Below are 24,063 nucleotides of genomic sequence, written 5' to 3' on the forward strand. Positions count from 1 at the left end.
GTGGTTTTATATATGTCTATATCTATATTCTTTTTAAAATTCTTTTCCATCACAGTTTATTCCAAGACATTGAATGTAGTTCCCTGTGCTATACCCATACATTCTTGTTGTTTATCTATTTTACATATGGTCGTGTGCGTCTGTTAATCCTGTACTTCCAATTTATCTTGCCCTGCTCCCACTACCTTCCCCTTTGGTAACAATAGGTTTGTTTTTTTGTCTGTGAGTCTGTTTCTGTTTTGTAAATAAGCTCATTTGTAATATTTTTTTAGATTCCACATATAGGTGGTATCATATAAAATTTGTCTTTCTCTGACTTACTTCTTTAGTAGGTAATATCTAGGTGTACCCACATTGCTGCAAGTGGCACTGTATCATTCTTTTTATGGTTGCGTGACATTCCGTGGTACCTCTGTACTGTCTCTTCTTTATCCATTCACCTGCTGATGGACACTTAGGTTGCTTTCATGTCTTGGCTATTGTAAATGGTGGAGGATGGCATTATTATTAACTACATTTTATAGATCAGTAATCTGAGAGTCAGAGAGTTTAAGACCAGTTGGGAGACCTTGAAAGTTTGCTCAAAGTCTCCCAACCAGTGAGTGTCAGAGAAGGTTCAATCCCTGGGGCTTCCGTTATTGACCATAATATTCTTGACCAGCACTGCCCAAAAGAGCTCTGCAATGATGAGATTAGTCTGTGTTCAAAATGGTAGCCACTGGCCGCATGTGACTGTTGAGTGCTTGAAATGTCTGTGGCCAAGGAATGGAAAATTTTATTTTATTTTATTTCATTTTATTTTAATTACTTTTAATGTAAGTAACCACTTGTAGCTAGTGGGTACTGCATTGGACAGTAGAAACCTGGGGTCTCTTATTTGTTCCTATGTTGATATTTGTCTCCCACATAGGGAGGGAGTTTTTCTGTGCTTCAGTTTCTTTATCTTATGGTGAGGGAAATACCTTATAAGGCTGTTGTGAGGATGAAAAAAATATATATATGTATGTATATATGGCTTAGAACATAGACTGGCACAAAATAAATACACAATGCTTGTTCATCATCTCCATCATCATCATCACCACCATCACCACCACCACCATCTCACCATTATTATTATCATTATAAGGCTCCATAAGAATACGGACTTTGTTCTCTGGTGAATTCCCAATACTTAGAACATTTTGGTACAGGCTAGGTGCTCAGTAAATATTTCTTGAATGTATAAATAAGTGAATTGAATTGCATATGGGACTCGGATAAGGCTCATCTGTCACAAACTAGAACTCTTTGGGGGGCTCGGCAGGGAACGTAAGCGGGTGAAGGGTGATGGTGTAAGATAAAGGGGGAGGGTTGGGCACTGTGGCAAACCGAAGAGAACATGCCCCAGGTAAAGGTCTTCAAAGTCATTTCCCGGGGGTGGGGGCAGTAGGGAGGAGCACTGTGGGCCAAGCAGAAAACCCACAGGGCTGTGCCTTTGGGGGACTTTGTTACTCCATTATCACCAGCGTCTGGTTCCATTTCCCAGAGGCACAACCCTAGACATTCCACAGCCCTGAGAGGCCTCCTTTGAGAGTGAAGCATCCAGGGCCCGGGGCTTAGAAAACCAGTGCCGCGGACGGTGCTGGGTGAAGACGTGCTTGTTCGTGTGCTCACTCAGTGCAGATCTTTCTGGGAAAACTGAGCGGTGCCTCAGAAACTACATAGTGATTTATTTTTTTTAAAAAAAAGAAAGAAAAGAAAAAAAAAGAATAAAATGTAACTGGCTTGAGAAACAGGAACATCAACCTGGGAAGTGGCAACCAAGTTGACAGCAGTGACAGGGAAAGCGACTCAATGCCTTGTGTCAACAGTGGAGTCTTCTCTTCGACAGGGTTCATTTTTTGAAGACAGAGCCTGTCATCAGACTTCTGGAGACCATCCCGGGGCATTCATTAGTTTTTTTTTTGAAGAGATCAGTAGGCAAAGCGACCCACGCCATTGAAAGTCCTTTCTCTCCTCCCAGACGTGCCCCGTGCTGTTAATGTAAGGCATCGGTGCACATGATGTGAACGTCACACCGGCAGGGGCTTCACTGACATCAGCTCTCCTCTGCTTGTCTTCCGCCAGTCCCCTGAGAGTGACATGAGTCCTGCCCTAAGAACCAGCATCCCTCATGAGAGTCACAGTTGTATGATCTTGGGCATCCCCGGGCAATGAGTCTTTCCAACTAAAACATTCTGTGTCATTCAGTGATACCAAATCAGAACTGGCTCCCAGGGGCAGACTCCAGATGTGACTTGTTGGGTATATATATATATATTTAAGTTAGTTGATGTATTAGTTTTCTACTACTGCTGTAATTTATGCTGACCATAGATTTAGTGACTCAGAACAACACAAATCCATGATCTTACAGTTCTGGAGACCAAAATCATCCAACACAGGTCTCACTGGGCTCATCTTGGGGGCTTTGTTTCTTCCTTAAAATCTAGGAGAAAATCCTTTTCCTCGTCTTTCCCAATTGCTAGAGACACTCCCATTTCTTGTCTGGTCGCCTCCTGCCTCCATTTTCAAAATCAGTATTGTTTCACCTCTCTGTGTCTTTCTCCCATAACCGAATCTCCCATTGACTCTTTCCTCTTCTGCCTCCCTCTTCCTCTTGTAAAGACCCTTGTGATGACACTGCCCACTCCACCAAGTTTTCAGGATAATCCTCCCATTTTAAGGTTGATTATATTCTGCCTACCGCAGGAGATTGCATTTCTTTTTATAAAAAAAAACATACAATCTAGCTTTCTGTGATTTTCTTGTAACAAAGATCTGGCAACACTGGGCCCCAGTCTTGCACCAGCAGGTTCCCCTTACAGTACGGCAACAATGGGCTTGGACTGAGCTGCTCCCTGTCTGCCCTAGTGCCCACCCCTCCTTATCATCTTCCTGACTGACGCCCAGAGTAAGTGGCCATTTGCCATTGCACTGGGTTATTGTTTTTCTTACTAAGCTTGCGTCTCTCACCTGCATTTGCCCCTGGCCTCAACACCCGTTGAGCCTACAGCATCTCTTCTTAATTCTTAGGAAATCCCAACTCTACCCCTTTGGCTGTCTGTCTACATCAGGAAAATTACACAGTAGTGTATGCAATTGATCCCCACCCACATGTGACACAGGAAAGGGGAGCTCAGTGTTGTATGCAACCCAGGAACCCACAGCAATAGAGAGCCAGCTGCTGGTCTCTGGGGAAGGATGAATGAGGCAGATATGTTCCCAACAGTGAATGATGCCAGCAAACACCACTATCTATGGTATGCCAGGGGCTGCATTCTGTGCTTGCAATTTTATTTCACTGAATCCTCATGACCGCTTAATGAGGCTGATGCTATTATTTAGCTTTTCCCCACCCCTCTCTGGAAACTGTGGCACAGAGAAGTTAAGTAAGTTGCCCAAGGTCACACAGCTGGGGTGTATCAAAGTTGGAATTCAGACATGTTATTCTGACTCCAGAGTCTGAGACTTGATTCTTACAAGCTCTGCCTTTAGAGAGAATTGTCTATGATTTCAAGATTCTGAGGGATTAAAATTGGGAATAAAAGCTGGACCAGACGGATCATTCTACCAGGGCTCCAGAATAGACTTGAGTCCTTCTGAGTCCCCAGTTTCACACAGGAAGCCACCAAAACAGGAACAAAGGTCCTCTGTCGGAGGATCCTGCCCCTGGAGGAATTCTGGCCTTGAAGTTGCCTAGGCAAGAATTCCTAAATCGCAACCCTGGCACTCAGAGGGCACACAATGCCAGCAAGAAGGCCTGAAATTAGAACAGATAACAAGGAACCGTGGTGGGTGTTGGGGAGGAGGGAGGGACGCTTTTTTGTGAGAACCTGGCACTGCTGTTGGCTTTTCAAACATTACATTTAGATCTGTGAGCCCGATTAACTTCCCTGGTTAAAAGATAAAGTAGACCTTCCAGTTCTAGTAAAAACAGGAGAGGACAGTAGCTCTGGGGAGGCCCATCAAATGGCTCGAGCATGCTCCCACCTGAGTTTAGCCTGGGGCTTCTGCCTGTGACAAATGGGATACTGATTTCCTGCTAAACCGAATAGACTCACCATTTGCCAGAACAAATAAGGTGTAGGGAACTCTTAACCCCGGGCAGGTGAGACTCTGCCAGACAAGACTGATCGAGGCATCCATGTAGGCAGGTGAGAGCTCCGTGACTGTGTGCTCCCATTTGCTCCCATGCCCTGAAGTACGCCTGCTGCCCTACTGTGTTATGAATAGTGCCCCTTCCACTTTCAGAAACTTCCATCTTGGCTGAGAACATATTCAATCACCCTCCGATGATGTTCTGTGAATAAATCCTTGTGAATAAATAAATTTCAGAATAAATACTTGCTATCTGGTGATAGGCGTACCTCCTTTCATTGTGCTTTGCAGATACAGCACTTTTTTTTTTTTACAGATTGAAGGTTCATGATAATCCCACATCGAGCAATTCTCTCGGCATCATTTTTCCAACAGCATTTGTTCACTTTGTGTCTCTGTTGTCACGTTTTGGTAATTCTTACAATGTTTGAAACATTTTCATTACTATTATATTTGTTATGGTGATCTTGATGTGACTACGATGACTTGCTGAAGGCCTGGGTGATGGTTAACCTTTTTTAGCAATAAAGTATTTTTAAATTAAGGTATATACATTGTTCTTTAAAGACATAATGCTATCGCACACTTAACAGACTCCAGTATAGTGAAAACATAACCTTTATATGCACTGGGAAACCAAAAAACTTCATGTGACTCACTTCATGGCAGTATTCACTTTATTGTGGCAGTCTGAAACTGAACCTGCAATGACTCTGAGGTGTGCCTGAATTTTGTGTCTTTTCTGTTTCTTTCTCCGAAAGGAAATGAACAGAAAATTAGTGACTGAGAGCATCAGAGAACGTCAGAGCTGAGAAGAAGCTCTAGACATTTTCTGAGAAAAGGAACTAACCCTGTGACATCTCTACTATAGGCCAGACAGTTCGGGCACAAGACACAAGCAACTTCCTTTGCCACAGAATCGCCCAGAGGAGTGATGAGTATTACTAGCCTCTTTTAAAGATGAGGAAACTTCGGAAAGGACTCGATGCTCAGACACCAGTTGATGGCATGACTAAGGTTAGAATCCAAGCCTGGATTCTCCCAGTCTCTCAACCCCTCAGTCTCTTCCTTACTCCAGGCCACCTCTTGCCTTCCTTTTGACATTTTTTTTTTTTTGTGGTAAATTAAAGAAGAATGGAACATGTATCCTGGAAGACCTGTGGATTTTTTGTTGTGCTATGGGCTGAATGTGTGTCCCCCTAAAGCTGATATGTTGAAACCCTGTGTGTGTGTGTGACAGTATTAGGAGGCGGGGCCTTTAGGAAGGGCTTAGGTCGTGGGATGGAGCCCCTGTGAGTGGGATTAGTGCCCTGATGAAACAGACCCCAGGGAGCTCCCTCGTCCTTTCTACCACGTGAGGACATTGTGAGAAGGTGCTGGCTGTGCGCTGGGAAGAGGGCTCTCACCAGAACCCAGTCATGCTGGTATCTTGATCTTCGACTTCCAGCCTCCAGAACCGTGAAAAGCAAACTTCTATTGTTTGTAAGCCACCCAGCCTGCGGTGTTTCGTTATACAAACCTAAATGGACTTAGGCATGTTGTGAGCAGCAGAATCCAACTTCGTGCTACCTGAGCAACAGGGTAATTTATTAGCAGGGTACTTTTGCACATTTGCATACAGAAAAGGACAGCTTTGAGAACCAGATTTGGAGAAGCCAAGGGTTTCCACAACAGAGAGAGGCAGGCTTCTTCAGGGCCCCAGGCTGGAGTGAACGAGGGACGTTCATGTTGCCATATTCCCCCCTTAGTTTCCTTTTCTCCTTGGCCACTCCCACCTGGCAGCCTTGCTCAGCCTGACCCAGCTGGGCCCATCGCCCGAAGCAGGTGCCTCCCTACCTGCGGGAGAGAAAAATGTATGCAAACCAAGAATCATTACTTTGGGAGACAAAATACCCTTTCTTTCGTAGCCTATTAAATGTGGTTCTGGGTAAAAAATACTGATTATTCACTTACTGAAATTTCCGTCCTTGGAAACAATATTTCTCAGTGGAAAGAGTCTGAGCGTCCGCCAGGTTTGGTTTCAAATCCCACATTCTACCCCTGATTATCTGCGAGGCCTTGGACAGGCATTTGTTTTTTCTCTGCAATCTGTAAAATGGGTATATTTGCCTCTATTTCCTTGTCACAAAAAGCAGTCATAAGGATCCCATGATATTACACACGTAAGATTTGAACATTTCTTTTCTCCAAACCCTCGAGGTCTCACAGAAGGGTTAAGATAGATAAATTATGTGTTCTAGATGCATCTTCTTTTCCTCAGGCCCCTAACCCACTCTTTGTAAGGCGCCCATTGTCTGTTCCAGGAACATGCCCCTGGGGAGGAAGCTCTGACAGCACAGGAAGGAGCACAAACAAGGCGCCTCTCCCAGGACAGTGTATTGGATGATGCACTCTGTCTGGGTGAAAAATCTGGGATATAAACTGGAGGTCAGGGCACTGATATCATCAAGGCAGATAATGCAGCCAACATCAGAAGTTGTGTGGAGGCCGCACACGCCAAGGCCACAGGTGAGGCAGGAACGTCCAGACTGAAAGTCAAGGGCAAAGTGATTTGCCGAGACCAAAGGGACAAGTCATAAAGGCAGAGCAGACGGAAATCCACCTGGCCCTGCGTCGGCATATTCCTGCTCCATGCTGACGAGCTGTAGGAACTCGGGCAAGGGAATTCTGGTCTCAGCGTCTATAGAATGGGAGCACTGCCATCTACCTACTCCTAGGGCTTCTGTGAGGATTAAATGTGCTGAGAGCTGTCACGGACGGGATCCACGCTGGGCTGCTGGGCTTGCTGGTCGCAAGTCTCTCCCCCTTAGTGGCACGGGTGCACTTCCTGGGCCCACAGCTCGCCCTTGGAGCGTGCAGCCTGTGGGCCGAGGTCGGTGGCCTTTGCTGGGCTAGGGGTACCATTGCTTCTGCTCCTCCTGCACCCAGCCCGTCCCCTCCCCCACTGCCCTTCTCCAGCTCGCTTGAGGAGGACGGATGGGGCAAGGCTTTTCCCTCCTCTATCAAGCTGAGAAGACTGCCTCCCCCTCCCTGCCCCTGCCCACGGCCCGCCCACCCACGCAGGCACCCAGGGAGTTTCCCTTCCAGGCGGCCCTGTCTGGGGAAAGGCTGCCCAAATGAAAAATAGGGCAGACGAGGAAGAGAGGCTTGACAGGAAGTCCAAATAAGCACTTCCTCCCACCCACCTTCACACTTCTGAGGCACCTCAGCCAAAACAGAAGAGAGAGACAGAGAGGATGAAAAAAAAATACATGCATATATATATATTTATATATATGAGAAGAATGAAATTGTCATCTCTGAGGAAGTGGAAAATATCGCTCCTCACTGCCACACGCACAGCAGCTGCTTCATGCTTTCCTCCTGCACATCCCAGGATGGGGGAGGTGGGGCCGGTGTCCAGACGGGGGTGGCGGTCAAGTCAGAGTTGGGGGTGCAGCCTGGAGAAGGGCTGCCCTGGGCTTGCCGGAGCCCCTCCCCACTCTCCACCACCTCCTCCAGCCCCCTCCAGCAGTGGCGAGGATGGCCCTGCACATCAGGGGAGGCTGTGTGGCCGGCCCGTCCCTGCTGGCACACCCATTCCAAGGCAGGGTCCCCAAATTCTGTGTGTCAGTGTATGGCTGCCAGGTGCGTGGAGCTGCCCTGCTCAGCAGGACCGTCCGGACCCCTTCCTGGCTCTCCTGGCTGGACCCTCCCATGTGGGTGGAGCCTTTGCCATCCAGAAAGATTTCACCCAGATGGTGCTTCCAGTGCCAGTCTCTGGGAGCAGAAGGGGAAACCGTCCCCTCCCCGTGAAGGTGACAGCTGCCGCTCTCGTTCCCGCTGTAGACAAACCCGCACAACCCCTAAGGCAAGTTCCAGTAGAATTGCCCTCAGCCTCAAGTGACACATGGAGCCATAACAACCTGGTGGAGGTGAGGCTGGAGCGACCCCACAGAAGGGCAATCTCTCCATCGCCCGCGGGACCCCAAGGCGCCACCTGCTCTGGGCCACACGCCACTACCTTTTTATCCCTCCCCGAGGCAACACTGTCTGTCCAAACCAAATCCAAATGAGCACTTTCTCCCTTCCACCTTCTCGTTCCACAGGTACCGTGTGGAAGGTCAACATGTTCTCCCTCCAAAGGCCTTACTTTCCATTTTCTCCTGGTCCCGGAGTGACAACTCCCTCCTCCATCCCCTCCCCTGCCCCCCAGGCCCCCAGAGGCCACAACCCACAAGCCTCTTCTAATGAACTGCGTATTTTTCTCACCTCTAAAATTAGCCGTGGAGAAAGGCAGTTATCTCCCCATCTAACTCTTCAGTGGTTTAGCAGGAAAGAGAGAGAGCTTTAGGTATGGACAGTATGCGGTTGGGCGGGGGGGCACGAATATTAGGTGACCCTCTGCTCTGGGTTGCAGTGTGCTGTTCCCGCATCCATTCTTTGTCTCTAGGACCTAAAAATCTGACACGTCACTCCTTGCAAGATTTGCTTTCTCATCCACAGCTCTGTTGGATGCACATTTGAGATTCCGACCCCATGAGCCCCCATCCCGTGTACTCACACGACATTGTTCTTATTGTGCACAGACTGTCCTCTTTCTAACTTGGAGATACTGATTGCAAAGCCTAAGAAGGCCTCTATGAACCTTTCAGTTTGCTCCTTCATGAGCTCTGGGCTTCCCCACCTGGCTGGGGGAGAGACAGAGAGATGGGAGGGCACCCATCTTCCTCCTCCAGCCGCGACTTTCTATCACCATGCCTTACCTGCTCCCCACTCCTGCTCTGCTTCATGCCTGAAGCCAAGACCGATGCTCTTTGGCGGATCATTGCGAGTTGGCCCCAGCCTTCCTCGATGTGGCGTCCCCTCTGCTGTGTGCTATCCCCCGAGGCTGCGCTCGTGACTGCCCACTTTATAGGTGTGGAGCCTGTGGCTGGGCCAAGTGAGCCGGCTTGCACAGGGTCATCAGATCTTCCTGGAGTCCTGAGCCCTTCTTGGACACCAACTAGCCCTGCCCCGGAACTTCTGGAACCCTCCAGCCAGAGATGGCAGATGTGAAACTCATGAGTGTTGGGAAATCACCGAGGACTGGGGAAGCGGAGAGACTCCAGGCTCAAGCAACCAGCTTCCCCTTGCGCCACCTGCCTTCATGGCCTTGGCTGCCCTTCCTGGGGAATGGGTCTGGGGCCCTGCTGGGAGGGCCCCCGAAGGCCTGCCTCACGGGAGGTGCCACATCGTCTTCTTAACTTGTCTAGACTGCCTACCTCACTGTTCTTCACGGAAGGCAGGCTGATAGCATGGAAACTGTGCTGGGTCTGGAGCCAGAGTTGGGTTGGAATCCCTACTCCACCTTGTGCAATTTAGGTAATGTCTCAGAGCACCGGAGGAGGCAGAGAGGAAAAGGACTGGGGCTCTGGACTCAGAGAGAGTTCCAGACAAGACCCGGCTGCACAGCCTACTTGCTGGGGGCAGGGGACAAGGAGTGTCACCTCTCTGAGCCTCAGTTTTCTCTTCTGTGAAGTGGGAGTGGTCATAGCGCCAACAGTTAAATTAAGACAACCGGTGAAGAGCTCTTAGGTGTCCCAATGCAGGCCTCGTAGGAAAGATGCCACATGTTGTATCTGTGATGATTCTTCACCATCGTCACACTGTCAGCCACGTTTCTCAACTGCTATGTGTCTCTCCTAAATGGGCTCCATGGATTGCCCATCTTGGCCACATTTATTCAATAATTCTTCCAAAGGAGACCAACATTTAGCTATAACTTAATTCCAACTTCTGCTTTTCTGTAGATTTTTATTCTCATGAGGGTGGGTGAACATCATTTAAAAAAAATTGCTTCTCATTCTAAGGATAATCTTGAATGTTCCTTTCCACAGGTACGGTGTGTTTTAGGTGCTCATGAAGCACAACCCAACCCAACACACACACACACACACACCCCACACACACCACACACAGGTTCAGAATGCCCTCCCTCGGCTCCGTCTCCCAAGGCCCTGTTTAAATTCCGACAAATTCCATGACATCTTCTTCGCCTGCCATACTTGGAAGTGATTTCTCTCTTCCTCTCTTTTCAAATGGGTTTTATCATTTGCTGCCCTTCTGGGGATTTGAAAATTGAAGTGACCTCTCCCACCAATGGCGGAGCTTTTGAACAGCAGGCCACGCTTTACAGAGCACGGTCAGTTACTGCGAGCTCCTAGGTACCAGCCCTGTGAGGAGCGCTCAGCCTGGGCTGCCTCCGCTGATACCCCTGGCGCCCTCTGAGATGAGGATGACAGCAGCTCAGGCTCGAGGTGCTAAGCCCAGGATGAAGCACAATTCTCATTTACACAATGACCTAGGCAGGCTGGTGCATTGCAGTAACGGTGGGGGTTCCTTAGATTGTGCCTAAGATGTAAACTGTGCGTGGCCAGAGTTATCCTTGAAAGAGCTTCAGGAAGGCACTGCCTCACGCGCCAATCTAACTTCACTCAGTGGGTGCGACAGAGCTTGGTTCTTCCCTCAAGCATCGGGACAGATGGCCATCCGCGTGTGCACGTGCATGGAGCACTAGATGGAGCGGTGAACTTGTGTTTGGAGGTTCTGATGTTGCACAAATGCAATGTTTGCTTTTTAGACACTGGGCTTGCCCTCTGTCAAGGAGATGCTCAGATATGAGAAATCCGCGGGGTCTGAGACCGACTAAGAAAACAGAAAATTCCCATCTCCTGTCTCCAGGGGATGTTCTCTTTAGACAGAATTTAGGGAGGAATCAATAGTAAATAGAATACATGGGGAAAACAATAGTGACTAGAATTTATGGCAGCATCAACAGCAACCATTATTTTTTTTTCTTTAACTTCTTCCCCTTAAGTTTGTCTAGTTAAATGCATGTAAGTTTCATGTGCATATGAAACAATTCTTCTGTGTTCCTAGTTCATAGATATGGACACGGAGCTTCCTAGAGTTTAAGCCCGTGCCTGAGGTTGCACAGCACGGAAACAGTCGTTATCAGAAGTTAAGCCTGGGTTTACCCAGTAGAGCCCCTTTCTCAGCCCTGGTGCCCGACTCCCTCACAGAGACTCCTCTCGTAGTAACCGTAAGGAGGCACCTAAAGTTGGCTCAACGTTATCCTTTTGAGAGAAACTGAGGGGGTGGTTGGAAAACATTAAAAGGTCACGCTCCTTCCCCTGGCAGCTCACTGATGTGGGAGACTGTCTACATTTTAGGTCAACTGTCAAATTAGATTTTCATCTGCAAAGACTGCAGCCAAACAGGAATGAGGTTTAGACACACGGGTGCCAGGGATTTTTAAAGGAAGTGCACTTGGGCTCGCGTTGGTGTCTAAGTCCCCTTCCCTGTCCCCTGCACTGGGCCAGGGTGGACGGCGCCGTGGGGAATTACCAGCCCCGTGGCTCTCTCTGCCTCTCGGGCCCTCGGAGCCCGGCTTCCTTGTTTACTTACTTAGAGCCCAGCAGAGGAAGTGGTAAAGGAAACTTGCTGAGTCGTTTTCTGAGAAGAGACCATATTTGCTCACAGAGGAAGCCGTTGCTTTCTGGGATCAGGCCTCAGCAGAAAGGACGTCTACTCCAACGAGGCCTTTCCTGAGGGTACCTGGGAGTTGGAAGAGCCAAGGACGCCTCCACACTCTGGATTTGGGGTTCTCCGTCCATGGGCGCAGCCCCCACGCTCAGCTTGTGAGCTCCGTCCCGAAGAGCAGCCATGGCATTCAGGAACGTGCCCTTTCGCTCCGAGGTCCTGGCCTGGGACTCCGACAGCCTTGCAGACTATTTCAGGAAGGTGAGCCTCGCTCTTTGGTGGGTGGTAGGGCTGGGCAGACGCTTGAAGATGGAGTCCGGGCAGAACAGGGAGGCGCGGAGGAGCGCTGTGGACCATCCCACCCCGTGCAGCCTCACCGGTTGAGTGAGCACCATGTACAGATATATGTTCACCACTGTGTGCTCCTGGCAGTGAGTTCTGGGGAGAAGGAAGGACCTCAAAGGGACATGTACCTTCTACGTGCTGGGGCTTCAGTTTGTGCTCTTCAGGCACTGTTCTTCTAACTCTCGCCAGGAGTTTTGTCCCCGTAGCTCAGCTGCAAAATAAGCTCAGGGAGGCTTAACTGGCCCAAAGCCCCAGGGACTGCATGTGGCCGAGGCAGGATTCCAGTCACACCTGCCTGGCTTCAGAGTCCAAGCTCTGAGCCCCAGAACTTCTGTAACTGTTAGTGAGATCAAGGCTACTTTCTAGAAAAGGGAGGCATGGAGTCCTGGAAGTAGGAGAGAGGAAAGACAGGGTCCAAGCCTCTGATGAATGATGCCGGAGGTGGCGTCTGGGCAAGTCATTGCTCATGATCTTGAAAGAGGGCTCTTCAAGCCCTTACCCGGACAGAATCTCACTGGAGCTTTGAGGGCCGAGAAACCGACATGCGATCCAGGCCACAGCTAGGGAAACTGAGGCCCCTGAAGAGGAAAAGCTTTGCTAGGCAGGGTCAGAGGCCAAGCCTGCAGCAGAGCTGAGACCAGAGTATTGCTGTCCCTGCCTTCCAGCCTTGAAGATGTTCAAGGATCCCCATTCTTGGTCATCTGCTGGTGGGACCACAGGTCACACATCTGCCTGGGCAGATCCCGAGTCACATGACTCAGTTAGGGACCCTCTATCCCTGTCCAAGGGGTATGATGTCTCGTGAGGGACACCTGAGCTTCTAAGACTCCCATCTCTGGCAGCTGGCATCAAATTCAGTTGATACTCTAGATTTTCACAAAGATGAGATTTTAAGTCAAGACCTCAGAGGTTATCTCAGTCGACTTTCTATTTTTCTTCGGGTGGCGCAGGCTCCCCGGAACACAGAGCTAATGGGGTTTATAATGGTACCAAAGTATTTCCAGTCACAGCTGTTCTTCCCCAAGAAAAATGTGAAAATGCTGAAGCCGGTGTGGCTTGAGGGAGCCCCCAGATCCTATTATTTGCTCCTTTTGGTGCATCTCATTTCTATTATTTTTCCCATTAAAAGGTCATAATAAACACGTTTCAGCACCGTGGATGCAAAGATCATTGAGATAACTGCCTTGAAGGATGTTTCTAAATACTTTTTTAAAAATGTAGAGCAAATACACTAGAGCGACAAGTGAAATTTGCTAAGATGCTATGAAGTAGCATATTACCTCAATAAAGAAAAGAGAAAAGAGGTAGGAATTAGCAAGACATAGCTGGGGACGGGCTGAGAGGCACAGACAGGCCCCATCTCCAATGTGAGAGGGAGAATTACATAACCCAGCAGAGCAACTGAAGAATCCATGGGTAGAGCTCCCCTTAGCACAGGGAGATGGACTGCAGGTCGGGATGATTCAGGGAGACAGCTCTCTGCCTGAGCTGGGGGAGGGAAGAGTTTTCTTGGGGACCCCAGACTCCAGGTTGAGTTTGCAGCACTGCAATAGGTTCCCCCTCCCAGCAAGAAAGGACTGAAGACATGAACCAGGAGCCTGAGGGGCACCTGTGACCCAGGAAGTCCCAGCCCTCCTCAGACCCAGATAAACTCGCTTTAAATCTTCAGCACCTCAATTCCCCCAGAGAGGAAACGCCAAGGGAACTGACCATGGAGTTACGTTGGGATCTATCTTAACCAGCAAGAGTCCTATTGGCAGTTGCAATTTCTAATGAGGCAGTGGGGTCCGGTCCCCCTTGGAGGCTGACTCCAGCCAGCTCTGGAGTCAGACATACACCTTGGTTTGAATCCTGCCTCTACCACCTGCTAGCTTTGTGACTCTCCCTTAGTTACTTCACCTCTCTGGGTCTCGGCTTCTTCGTCAGTAAAACAGCAATGCTGACAGTAACTAACCTCATGGGATTGTTGGGAGAGTTAAAGGAAATACATATGTGAGGCCTTCAGCAGAGAGAGGGGGCCAGTTCATGCTCCATCTTCCCTTGTCCCTGCTCTGTTCACTGGACCCGAGCTGGGGACACCATGCAGAGCGACGGTGTCTTCCTGTCTCACATACACGCCACTCATCCTGCCTGGAATGTAAGCCCTTGAGGACTGAGGCCATGTTTTGTATTTCTTTAACTCCTCCAACTCCTTATGGCTTGGCAGGAAGGCATCCCTGGGCCAGGCAGTGGAGAAGGCTCGGGCTCGGCCATGTAGTAAGCTTTCAAAAATTACTGGAAGTTTCTATTATCACTATTGGAGCAGCAGTTCGGTAAACAACCTAGTTTGGTTCACCAGTAGTGAGTCGTTAATTTAAAAGAATGCTCAAAATCAGTTTGCGATAACACGAAGCAGTGCCTATAGTATCATTTTTAGGTAATTTCAAGAGAAAAGGTCAGGTTAACAAGGTTGAATATAAATGATAACCTCAGTTATGTTTAGAAAGATGCCCAGGATAAAACACTGAAGGGGACACAGCGCCATGTTCACTGAGGTTGTCTTTGGGTGGCGAGACGGTGAATGCTGTTTATTTTCTCCTTTCGGCTCCTCTTTACTTGCCAGAGGAGCATGTGGCCAGCCCTTTGTAGCCCTAAGGGCACCCTCTTTCTGTAGGGGTTGGCCCCAAAGCCTTAGACCGAGACGATTTCTCCATTTCGGAGAGCCCCAAGGGGTTAGTGAAAGCAGGGCTGAGGTAGGGACTGGGCCCCTCTGTCAGACAGGGGAGGGATGGGGGAGGCTGGCTAGCCACAAGTACCACAAATTGCTAAGCTTCTGGGGCAGGCAAGGGAGGGGAACCAACGGCATGAGCCTGCCCACACTGACAGCATCTCCCCTCCTCGTTGCAGCTCAACTACAAGGACTGTGAAAAGGCCGTGAGGAAGTATCACATTGATGGGCTGCGGTTTTTGGTAAGTGCTGGCCAGTCCGACACATGGAGACCGAAGCTGTTCTGCACCTCAGTTGATGGCCGCAGGGCCACCTGATCTGCCCTGTCCCCGGGGCTGCCCAGGGGCAAAGCCTGCCTGCAGGACCCCCACACAGCCCGTGGCCTTCTTCAGTTTTGTATGAACACCTGTCTCATCACCTCTCGGGAGGGAGCGTCTTATTCAGGATACCTCCCAGATCTTTCACCGCTACCAACGTAGATTCTAAAGTCAAAGTATAAGGAGGAATCCAATTATAGTTCACACACACACACACACACACACACACACACACACACACCCCTTGAAAATCTATTCAAATACCACCCATACTTTGAGAAGGCCAAGGGGAAAAAAAGACCGTATGGGACAACAGAAGATTCTCTTCTCCCATCTCTCACTCTGGGGTGCGTAGTCACTGACTAGAATAAAGGGTGGAATCACCGTCATTATTTCAATTATGTCCCTCTTTCTCTCTGCTAAATTCACATAGTTGGTTTTGTGCCAATTAAACACACATGTGCCCTGGCTTTCTCCACTCCGTTTTCACTGCAAAAATCTTCAAGTATAAGACTAAGATGCATCTGCATATTAAGGGGTAAGCCATTAGATGAGGAGGGATGCAGCTCTAATTGGCGGATTTAGAGGCATTGGGTAGCAGCTGGGGAGGTGCTCTGAGCACTTCCCCTGAAATGACACCTCTGCCGATGGGGAAAAGAGACCCTGACTGCACCAATCCATCCCTTCTGGTCATGATTCTTCATTGTTTAAAAAAGAAGTAGGAACAGTCTCATGGGGTTGATCTGGAGTTGGGAGGTGGGAGTGGATGGGCAAGCAAAGCTGTGTTTCCTTGTAAGACCTAGTCAGCAACAGTGAGGGAACTGGGCCATCAGACTGCAGGGTTGGAAGGGGCCAGAGAGGTCATACGCCCTAGTTTTCCACCCAGCACACCAATCCATTCCTATATTGCCTCTCTGCCACCATGAGATTCTTGAATCCCTTTAGTGATGGTGAGCTGACTGCCACCTATAGTCATCTGTTCCTTCCTGGGCAGCTCCGAAGTCTCATGCTGAGACCAAACCTGTGTCCTGTTGGTCTGAGTTTTGCTTTCATGTGCCATGTGAGATGTGTCTACTCAGTGTCCCACCTAAATCACTCATATATTCACCCTGCCGTTCACCTATCTGACAAGCATTTTCCTGAGCTCCTCTTGCATACCAGACCATGCCATGTGCTGGGACAGAGAGATCATTAAGATGTGATTCCTGCCTTCCAGAAGTTTGTTGTATAGCAGAAAGGTGTCTTCAGGAAGGCTCCAACCACCTCCTTTGCAACTGAAGAAATATGTACAGAGGTGTGATGTGACACACACCTAGGGATTGAACTGAAGCACACATTTAATTTAAGCTAACACTGTATGAGTTTTTAACAATGCTATTTCTTTATATTGAGCTTTGAGACAATAGAATTACGGGAGTTTTATTGGTCTTCTTGGAACTTACCGCTAAATCTGACTCTTTCTTTCTGCTGCCTTGAGCACTGAGAACAGAGACTCCTCAGGGCTGAGTGGAAAAGGAGTAAGACATCTTTCTTGAGGATGGTCCTGGGTGTGGTCCTGATGCCCTGGGTCACCTTGAACAAGCACTTGCCCTCCCTGAGCCTCCCCTTGGTCTCTCCTCTGTTAATGGAGTGTGTTGGACCAGGCGATAGTGGGTGACAGTCCCTTCCAGCTCTGGTGGCCCCTTGTGAGCTGCATGCCTGTTAGGACTTAGTTGTTGCCTCGGTTGAGGAGCTTTGCCTCCTCTGCCCCAATATCTGGCACCTGCCAGGCCCTTGGAGAACACTGCACATTCTCATCACTGTGTGGACAGGAGGAAGTGGAAAGAGGGGCTGAGGAGCCAGGAGATCAGGGAACAGAACCAGGGCTTGCCCCACAGCGGGGGTGTTTAAAGGCAGCTTCTGTTGAAATCACCCTCCATCCCAGGTGCCCTGGATACAACTTGGGGTCTGGTCTGAGCGCTGATCTCTCACCTGTCACTCCTAGCTTCATAATATCCAGGACCATTCTGTTATTGAAGAGGCAGAAGTGGAAGGCCCTAGTCTTTTCCCCTCCCTCCCTCCCTTCCTTCCTTCCTTTTTTCCCTCATTCCTTCTTCAGCACAGAGCTGGCGGGTCCCTTGTATCTGTTTTGCTGCCATCTTGTTTTCCATTGAGAAGTGGGTCGGGGGGGCGGGGGTGCTATGGTTCCAGAAGCTTGAAGACGAGGAGGACATATGCTTGGAAGCTGTGCCTGTTAGAAACGTGTGCAGTTACATGTAACAGAAACCTAACCACAGGGACTTAACCAAGTAGGGATTTATCTTTCTCAAGTGATAGAAAAAAAAAAATCCAGAGGTGGGCACTTGGGGCTGGTGAGCTGCTGAAAGAAGTCATCAAGAACTCAGGCCCTACCCAGCCAATGGAAAAAGTCTGTGGCTTCTGTCCAAATGGTTACAAAATGGCTACTCCTACTCGTGATAGTCCAGGCATCACGTCTGCATTCCAGGCAGGAGGAAGGGGGAAGGGCAAAGACTGAAAAATGCAAAAGTGCATGGGGAATGCATTCTCCCATATTTTTAGGTAAACTTTCCCAAAATCTCTATCCAGTAGACTCCAGGTTATAGCTCACCGGTCACAGCTGAGTCCCATGACCTCAGCCACATGCAAGGGAGTCCAGGATGTTAAATATTTTGAACTGGGCACATTAACTGCTCTGACTGAAACCCAGGTCCTGTCAGTAAGTGAGAAGGAGAGTGGATATTGGTAGGCAAGCAGCAGCACCTGCCACATCGCGCTCCAGGCGGGTCCCAATTCGCAGCTTCTCTGTCTCACGTTCCTCTTGAAGACACGCTCAGCGTGTAAACATACTCCTGCAAGGCCACAAGTCTAGCTCCAAGTCACGGTACAAGTAATCCAGAGTTTGCTGAGGGTTTTTTAAAGGAGGTGGAGCAGAGGGTTACATTACATAGCAAAATTCTCCAAAAACCCTATTTAAGTGTCTTCCATTTTTCCTCTCAGCTCCTATCCATGTTCCAAAGGCCTTTCTCTTTCCTAACATCCTGTTTCTGTGTCTCCAGCCATGCCCACATCCACCTTCTCCTTCACACGCTTCCTGAAATTCCCTCAGCTGATGTCCTTGGCTCACCAAAACAGAAGGCAGTGGCCGGCCGCCCAGTTCTCAGCATTCATTCCCCTGGCAACTCCCAAGGAGCCCTGCATTCATCATGCCCCAGTCTGAACCTCAATCTTGGTACCTTCCCTGAGAAAGGGGTGTTTCTGGAGGGAGGAGATGCAATTGCTCAGTGCTGCAGAAAGAAAAAAAAGAAGACATTAAGAAGTTTGACCAAAAGCTCTGATTGTCTCAGGACTCTTGACAAACTCCCTCCCCACCCCTGCCACAGGGTCTGAGATGGGGGCTGGGTCAGACACTGCTCCTAAAAGCTGGATGAGGCCATCAGCACATTGCTAAGAGGCCCCAGTCCCTGTGCCAGCTGGGCTCAAAGTGAAGCGTGCCCAGCTCACCCCAAAAGGCAGCCAACAATCTGCCAGGCAGCCCTCAGCCCAGAGCTGGAGAAGAAGCAAAGACACTTCCAAGAGCCAGCCAGACCTCAGCTGCTCCCTCTCCCAGGGCAGAAATTATTCACCGAATTCCTGTTTGCCACTGAATCATGCAGTGGACTCACATCATCTCATTCAAACCTCACAAGCCCTGAAATGGGGCTATTGCTATTATGGTTCCCATTTTACAGATAAGGAAACTGAGAGACTAAGTGTCTGCCCCAAATCAAAAAGCTGCTAAGTGAAGGAACCAAGATTTAAATACAACCTGTCTGACTCCAGAGCTCCCACCCTAACCATGGGCTTCTGGCCTCAGAATATCACTGGGGCCCCTTCTTCGGCTGAGTCTTGATTTTAAGGAAAGTGAGCCCACTCTCTTTTCTGGCACTCCCGCCTCTCCTCCCTTCAAGGGGCCTTCTTCTCTCTCCCTCCCTTACCCCTTCCGTCCAACACAAGCCACCAGGACCATACAGGGCTCAGACGTGATAGGAGGGAAGCCTGCAGGAAGAAAACAGACCTTGGATGCCATAGAGCAGGGCTCCAGCCCCAACTTCATCACCTACAAGCTGAAATTCCCTTAAGATCCCCGGGCCCCGGCTTTCTCGCTACAATAGGAGCAACGCTGATAGTTCCCACATCACAGGGTTGATGGGAGGATGAATCGCGGTGCCGTAAGGAGAAGCCCAGTCAGCTCTTCACAAATACGAGTCTCTTTTTCCTTTCCCCTCTTGATTCCCTCAGGAAGTCCTCTTTATCGCATCCCCCATCTGGAGAATTCTACAAATAACCCTGGTGAAAGAGGCATTGGGGTGGGATGATGGGCTAAGGGCATAGATTCCTTCTCCAGGCTGGCTCTTCTCAGCTGCTCCATGTGGATACTGAGAGGGGCCCTGAGGTTTGGGGTAAGAGTCTAGGGGAGACATCACAACACAGCCAAGTTCCACCTACAAAACAAGTTCTGTGTGGTCCCATGGATTTAGCTCTCACAGTGTTTGCTCATTTGCTTTAGTCAAAATTATTTGTCAGTATTTAGAACAGAAGAAATTTCATATAAAATCCAGGTTTCAGGATTCCCTTTGAAAAAGATCTGGCAACACCAGGCCTACGGGTTTTTTGCACCATCTGGAAGCTGCCCACTTTGGATGGATGAGTGGGTAGTACTCTTCAGTTTGCCACAGTCCCCACTGCTCCCTATTGTTTCATACCTAACTTTACTGACCTGGCCCAGAGTCCTTCCTGTGGGTTGTAACCTACCATTGTCTTCATTTCAGAACCTGGCAGAGAATGACATCCAGAAGTTCCCTAAGCTCCGGGTGCCGTAAGTACACAGCCTGATTCCTTGGGTGGTTTGGAGAACAGAGGTTGGAATGGGGAGTCGTCCAGGGGGATCTGAGTCAGTTATCCATCACTATTTATTGGTTTGAAATAGGAAAGTGAGCAGGAAGGGTGAAGGCAAGGGCGGGGTATGAGGAAGAGAAGTTACACAATGAATTAAGAAAAAGTAACAGATCCAGCCCAGCTGGTGTGTTGGCTGCTCTTGCCAAAGATAAGCCTGACTCCGGACCTCGTTTTCATTTCCTCTCTCCCCAGTGGGGTGGGTTGGCCTTTGAAACAGCACCAGAATCAAGTGATCTGAGATTTCATCATGGTGTCCTCACCAACTCAGTAATTTCTTAAGTTTTCTGGACCTCAGTTTCCAGCTCCATAAAATGAGAGAGTTGGGCCCGATGAAGAATGACAATGGACGTCATTTTGTCTGTCAATACTGACTGCCTGCAATGGCTGTCAGGACCATCGTGTTGAGAAGGATTCTGAGGAAAGCGGGGCCATTTCTGATGTCTGACATGGGTGCTAAAATGGGACGCTTTAGCGTGCATATTGTGCTATATTGTGTCTTCTGTCCCTCTAGTAGAAGCCTCACATACTCAGATGCTTATAGGAGCCAGGCAGGTGATAATAAATGTGTAAAACAGGCCAGGCTGAAAAATACAAAGTCCTGTTGATTTCTCTTTCATTTTACCACCTGTGAATAAAATATAGATATGGAGAAATATTTCTCCACCATAAGAAAAATGATAGCACAATTACGATGATAAAAGAGGTAATCAACACAAAGCCTCCTTGTTGGTGAAACAATAGGGAGTGGTGGAGACTGTGGTAAATCAGCATCTTATTCTCCATCCAAAGAGAGCAGCAGCTTACTCAGCTCCAGTCAGTGTGGACCCAGTGATGCCCACTTTTCAAGTTTATCAAAAGTAGCTAGAAATATCAGTTTTATGCAATGTATCCCAATTTTTAAATCTTCCAAGATATTTTTAAATATTGTGAATGCCAAAGAAAACCTATCGATAGGCTAGATTTAGTCTTGAGGGCACCAGTTTGAGATCTCTACTCTGGCCTTCCTCTGAGGCCCTTTCTTTTGCTCTAAGTCTCAGAGCTCACAACGGTAAAAGGGAAGTAGGTCAATGAAGTATAAGGTTAAAAAGTCTCATGAGTAAGTAGAAGTTCCAGAGTAGCTCAACGAAGGAAAATGTGACTCTTAGGTTTCCCTCAGCTGGAAGGGTGAAGGAAAAAAATGGAGCAAGGATTGGCCTTTGGTGCTGCCTACCTCTGGGGTAACTATTGTTAAAGGATGCTTTTTCTTCTTAAAGATTTTCTCTAGCCACATATGGCTATTTAAATTTAAATTCAATTAAAAATTCAGTTCCTCGGGGGCGCTAGCCACATTTCAAGGGCTCAATAGCCAGATAAAGTGGTAACTACTTTTTGTAGTGGAGAGTGCAGATATAGAACACTTCTGAAATTGCAGAAATGTGATGCTCTAGAAAAAGACCACAGTTCTGTGTAAAGGAGAGACCTTAACATATAAGAGTCAGAACTGGTGGCTGGTGGGCCAGAGTCAGTTTGCAGACATGTTAAGTTTGGTCCACACAGTGTTTTAAAATCGAGAAATGTTCTACAAAACCCAGCTTCTCTAGAAACAAATGGAAGATGTGGTAACTCAGGCCTCATAGCTTACTGCGGCAAGAGTGAGCTGCATCTGAGCACAGATGGGGTCTGTTCTCTCTAGTTCACCATGGCTCCCACCGCTCTCTAAGGGATTATCCTAAGGTGCTTCAATGATTTATATCATATGCATGCAGATTTTGGCTTTCTGACCATCAAGAAGTAATAGAATCCCACTGAAATAACCAAATAACCAGATAAGATACATGAAGCAGCACTTTTTAAGACACTGGACATCAGATGATGAGACACGGAAAACAAATGTGATGATCCCTTTCTGCTTTGAGAGAGCCTCCAGGCCACGGTGCAAGGAGTGGGGAACGTAAGTGCAAGGCTGGTGAATGCCTTGAGTTGAGGAGACAGAGCTGTGAGTCAGGAAGCCTAGAGTTCACTGAATAGGTACCAGAGAGGAGAGAGCTGCACAGAGAACATTTTCTGGAGAACAGCAGAGGGTCGCGCTTCAGCAGAATGTGGTCAGTGCATGCATGTAAGGAAACTGCCTGGAGCTGGCAAAAGAACTACCCCAAAGGGTGAGAGGTCACAGCAGCCAGTCACAGGGCTGGAAACGGTGCCTGTTTCTATATGCCAGATTGGAAAAGCTCCAGATTCACAGTCACTGAGTAGAGCACACAGAGGGAGCTTGCCTCTGCAGTGGGGAATTATCAGCCCTAGCCTAAAAACCCTTCTGGCCTTGCCTTGTGAACCTTAAGAGCAAGAGTGAAGAAAAAAAAAATTTAAGCCATTCTCAGGCAACTTAACTGTATCCCAAAGCAAAGCTCAAAAATATTTATAGGAATGCAAAAATATCCATCCCTCAGAGAGTAAAATCCACAATGTCAAACATCCAATCAAAGATGGATGGGCGTATAGACAAGTGGGAAAAGGTGATCTGTAATTGGGAGGAAAAAAAACAACGCGTCAAAACTGAACTGACAAAGCTACTTGCTGAACAAGGACAATATCACTAGATTCCGTGTGTTCAAAAAGTTAAGTGGAAGCATGAGAAATACAAAAGGACCCAAGTGCAACTTCTAGATATGGAAACGATGGTATGTGAGATGAGAACAACACTGTTTGGTATTGATAGCAGATTAAACGCTGCAGAAGAAAATGTTAGTCAACATGAAGCTACAGCTATGGAAGCTACCCCAAAATGAAACACACAGAGAAAGCAGAATTGAAATGAGACAATGAAAAGAGCACTAGGGAACTCTAGGACAACTTCAAGTTGCCTACTATATGTGTAAGTAAAGTCCAAAGGAGAGGAAGAAGTGTGCATGTGCAGGGGGGCAGGAGAAGACAGAAAGGTAATATTTGAAGAAGTAACGGCTGAAAATTGTTCAAATTGGATGAAAATGATAAACCCATAGATCCAAGAAGCTGAACAAACTCCAAGCCCAAGAAACAGGTAGAAAACTACCCCCAAGGTATATCAGAATCAAATTGCTCAAAACCAGTGATAAAGGGAAGATCTTAAAAGCAGTCGGAGAAAAAAGACATCACATCCAGAGGCACAAACATAAGGGAGACAGCTACTTCTCATCAGGAACAATTCAAATGGGAAGATAGTGGAGCAAGGTTTCAAAGGACTGAAAGAAAATTACTATCAACCTAGAGTTTAATATCCAGCAAAAGGATCTTTAAAAACAAAGTCTTTTCAGACATTGACAATCTGAAAAAATTCATCACCAGCTGCCTTGCACTACCGCAAAGGTTAAAGAAAGTCCTTCAGGCAGAAGGGAGAGGGTTCCAGGTATAAACCTGGTTCTGCACCAGGAAATGAAGCATATCAGGACATATATGTGTATATACTTGACCCTTGAGGGCATTTGAGTTTGCATCTCCTGGACCTCATACAATATTATCACTTCATTCATATTTCATTCATTTAATGAACTGCTACTGAATACCTACAATGGGTCAGGCCTTTGTTAGTTACTCAGGCTACAGAGATAAGGGACAGAATCCCCACCCCAGGACACTGACATTCTGAAGGGAGGGTCAGATACACAAATCAATTGCACTGCAGTGACAGCAGGGCTGAGGCATCTGCGTGTACAAGTCCAGTGGGAGCAGGAAGGCAGCAGTCATTTCCCGCTGGCATTCAGGACAGACTTTTGGGAGGAAAGGAACCTAAGCTGGATTTGGGGATATATTAAGAGTGATCAGATGAAGAACAGTGGATGGACGTTCTAGGAAGGGGAGATATGTTGCAAAGGCGTGGCACCAGTGTGTTTGCTGGAACTGCGAGTGTGTCAGAGCAGCTGGGCTGTACGGGTGGGGAGTGGAAAGCAAAAAGGCCACAGTGGCTGGTCACAATTACGAAGGAAGTGTGAGCCGTTCTAAGGAGGCTGAGAAGGGTGGTGAAGTGAGTGCGCCAGGGAGAACACTGAGGGACAACCTGCATCTTGGCTGCGGGGGACTGTAAAAGACGATTTAGAGGAGGGCTCAGCTGGAGGCATGGAACCCAGTTAGAGGATGATGGCTGTGATTCCCCCATGAGGTGGGAGCTTCTCTGAGGCTGTG

At 48.2% G+C, this 24,063-nt stretch overlaps 1 protein-coding gene and 1 long non-coding RNA gene across 2 annotated transcripts in view; one reads left to right on the forward strand and one right to left on the reverse strand.

Annotated features, from left to right (window-relative positions):
- Nucleotides 1–5,701: 5,701 nt before the first annotated feature.
- Nucleotides 5,702–9,112, reverse strand: LOC116285056 (uncharacterized). Its single transcript, XR_012062982.1, has 3 exons — nt 8,868–9,112; nt 6,076–6,210; nt 5,702–5,958 (listed from the first exon to the last, which is right to left on the reverse strand). It is a non-coding gene; the product is annotated as an uncharacterized lncRNA (long non-coding RNA).
- Nucleotides 9,113–11,636: 2,524 nt separating this feature from the next.
- The window catches only part of LCP2 (lymphocyte cytosolic protein 2), a 45,006-nt gene continuing 32,579 nt past the window's right edge, over nt 11,637–24,063 (forward strand). Inside the window, exons 1-3 of the mRNA XM_006198994.3 lie at nt 11,637–11,886; nt 14,857–14,919; nt 19,803–19,849. Coding sequence (XP_006199056.1) covers nt 11,809–11,886; nt 14,857–14,919; nt 19,803–19,849 — 188 coding nt within the window. The 5' untranslated portion in view covers nt 11,637–11,808. The remainder of the gene's footprint in view (nt 11,887–14,856; nt 14,920–19,802; nt 19,850–24,063) is intronic.

This window comes from Vicugna pacos, chromosome 22 (assembly GCF_048564905.1).
Source record: "Vicugna pacos chromosome 22, VicPac4, whole genome shotgun sequence".
Taxonomy (NCBI): domain Eukaryota; kingdom Metazoa; phylum Chordata; class Mammalia; order Artiodactyla; family Camelidae; genus Vicugna; species Vicugna pacos.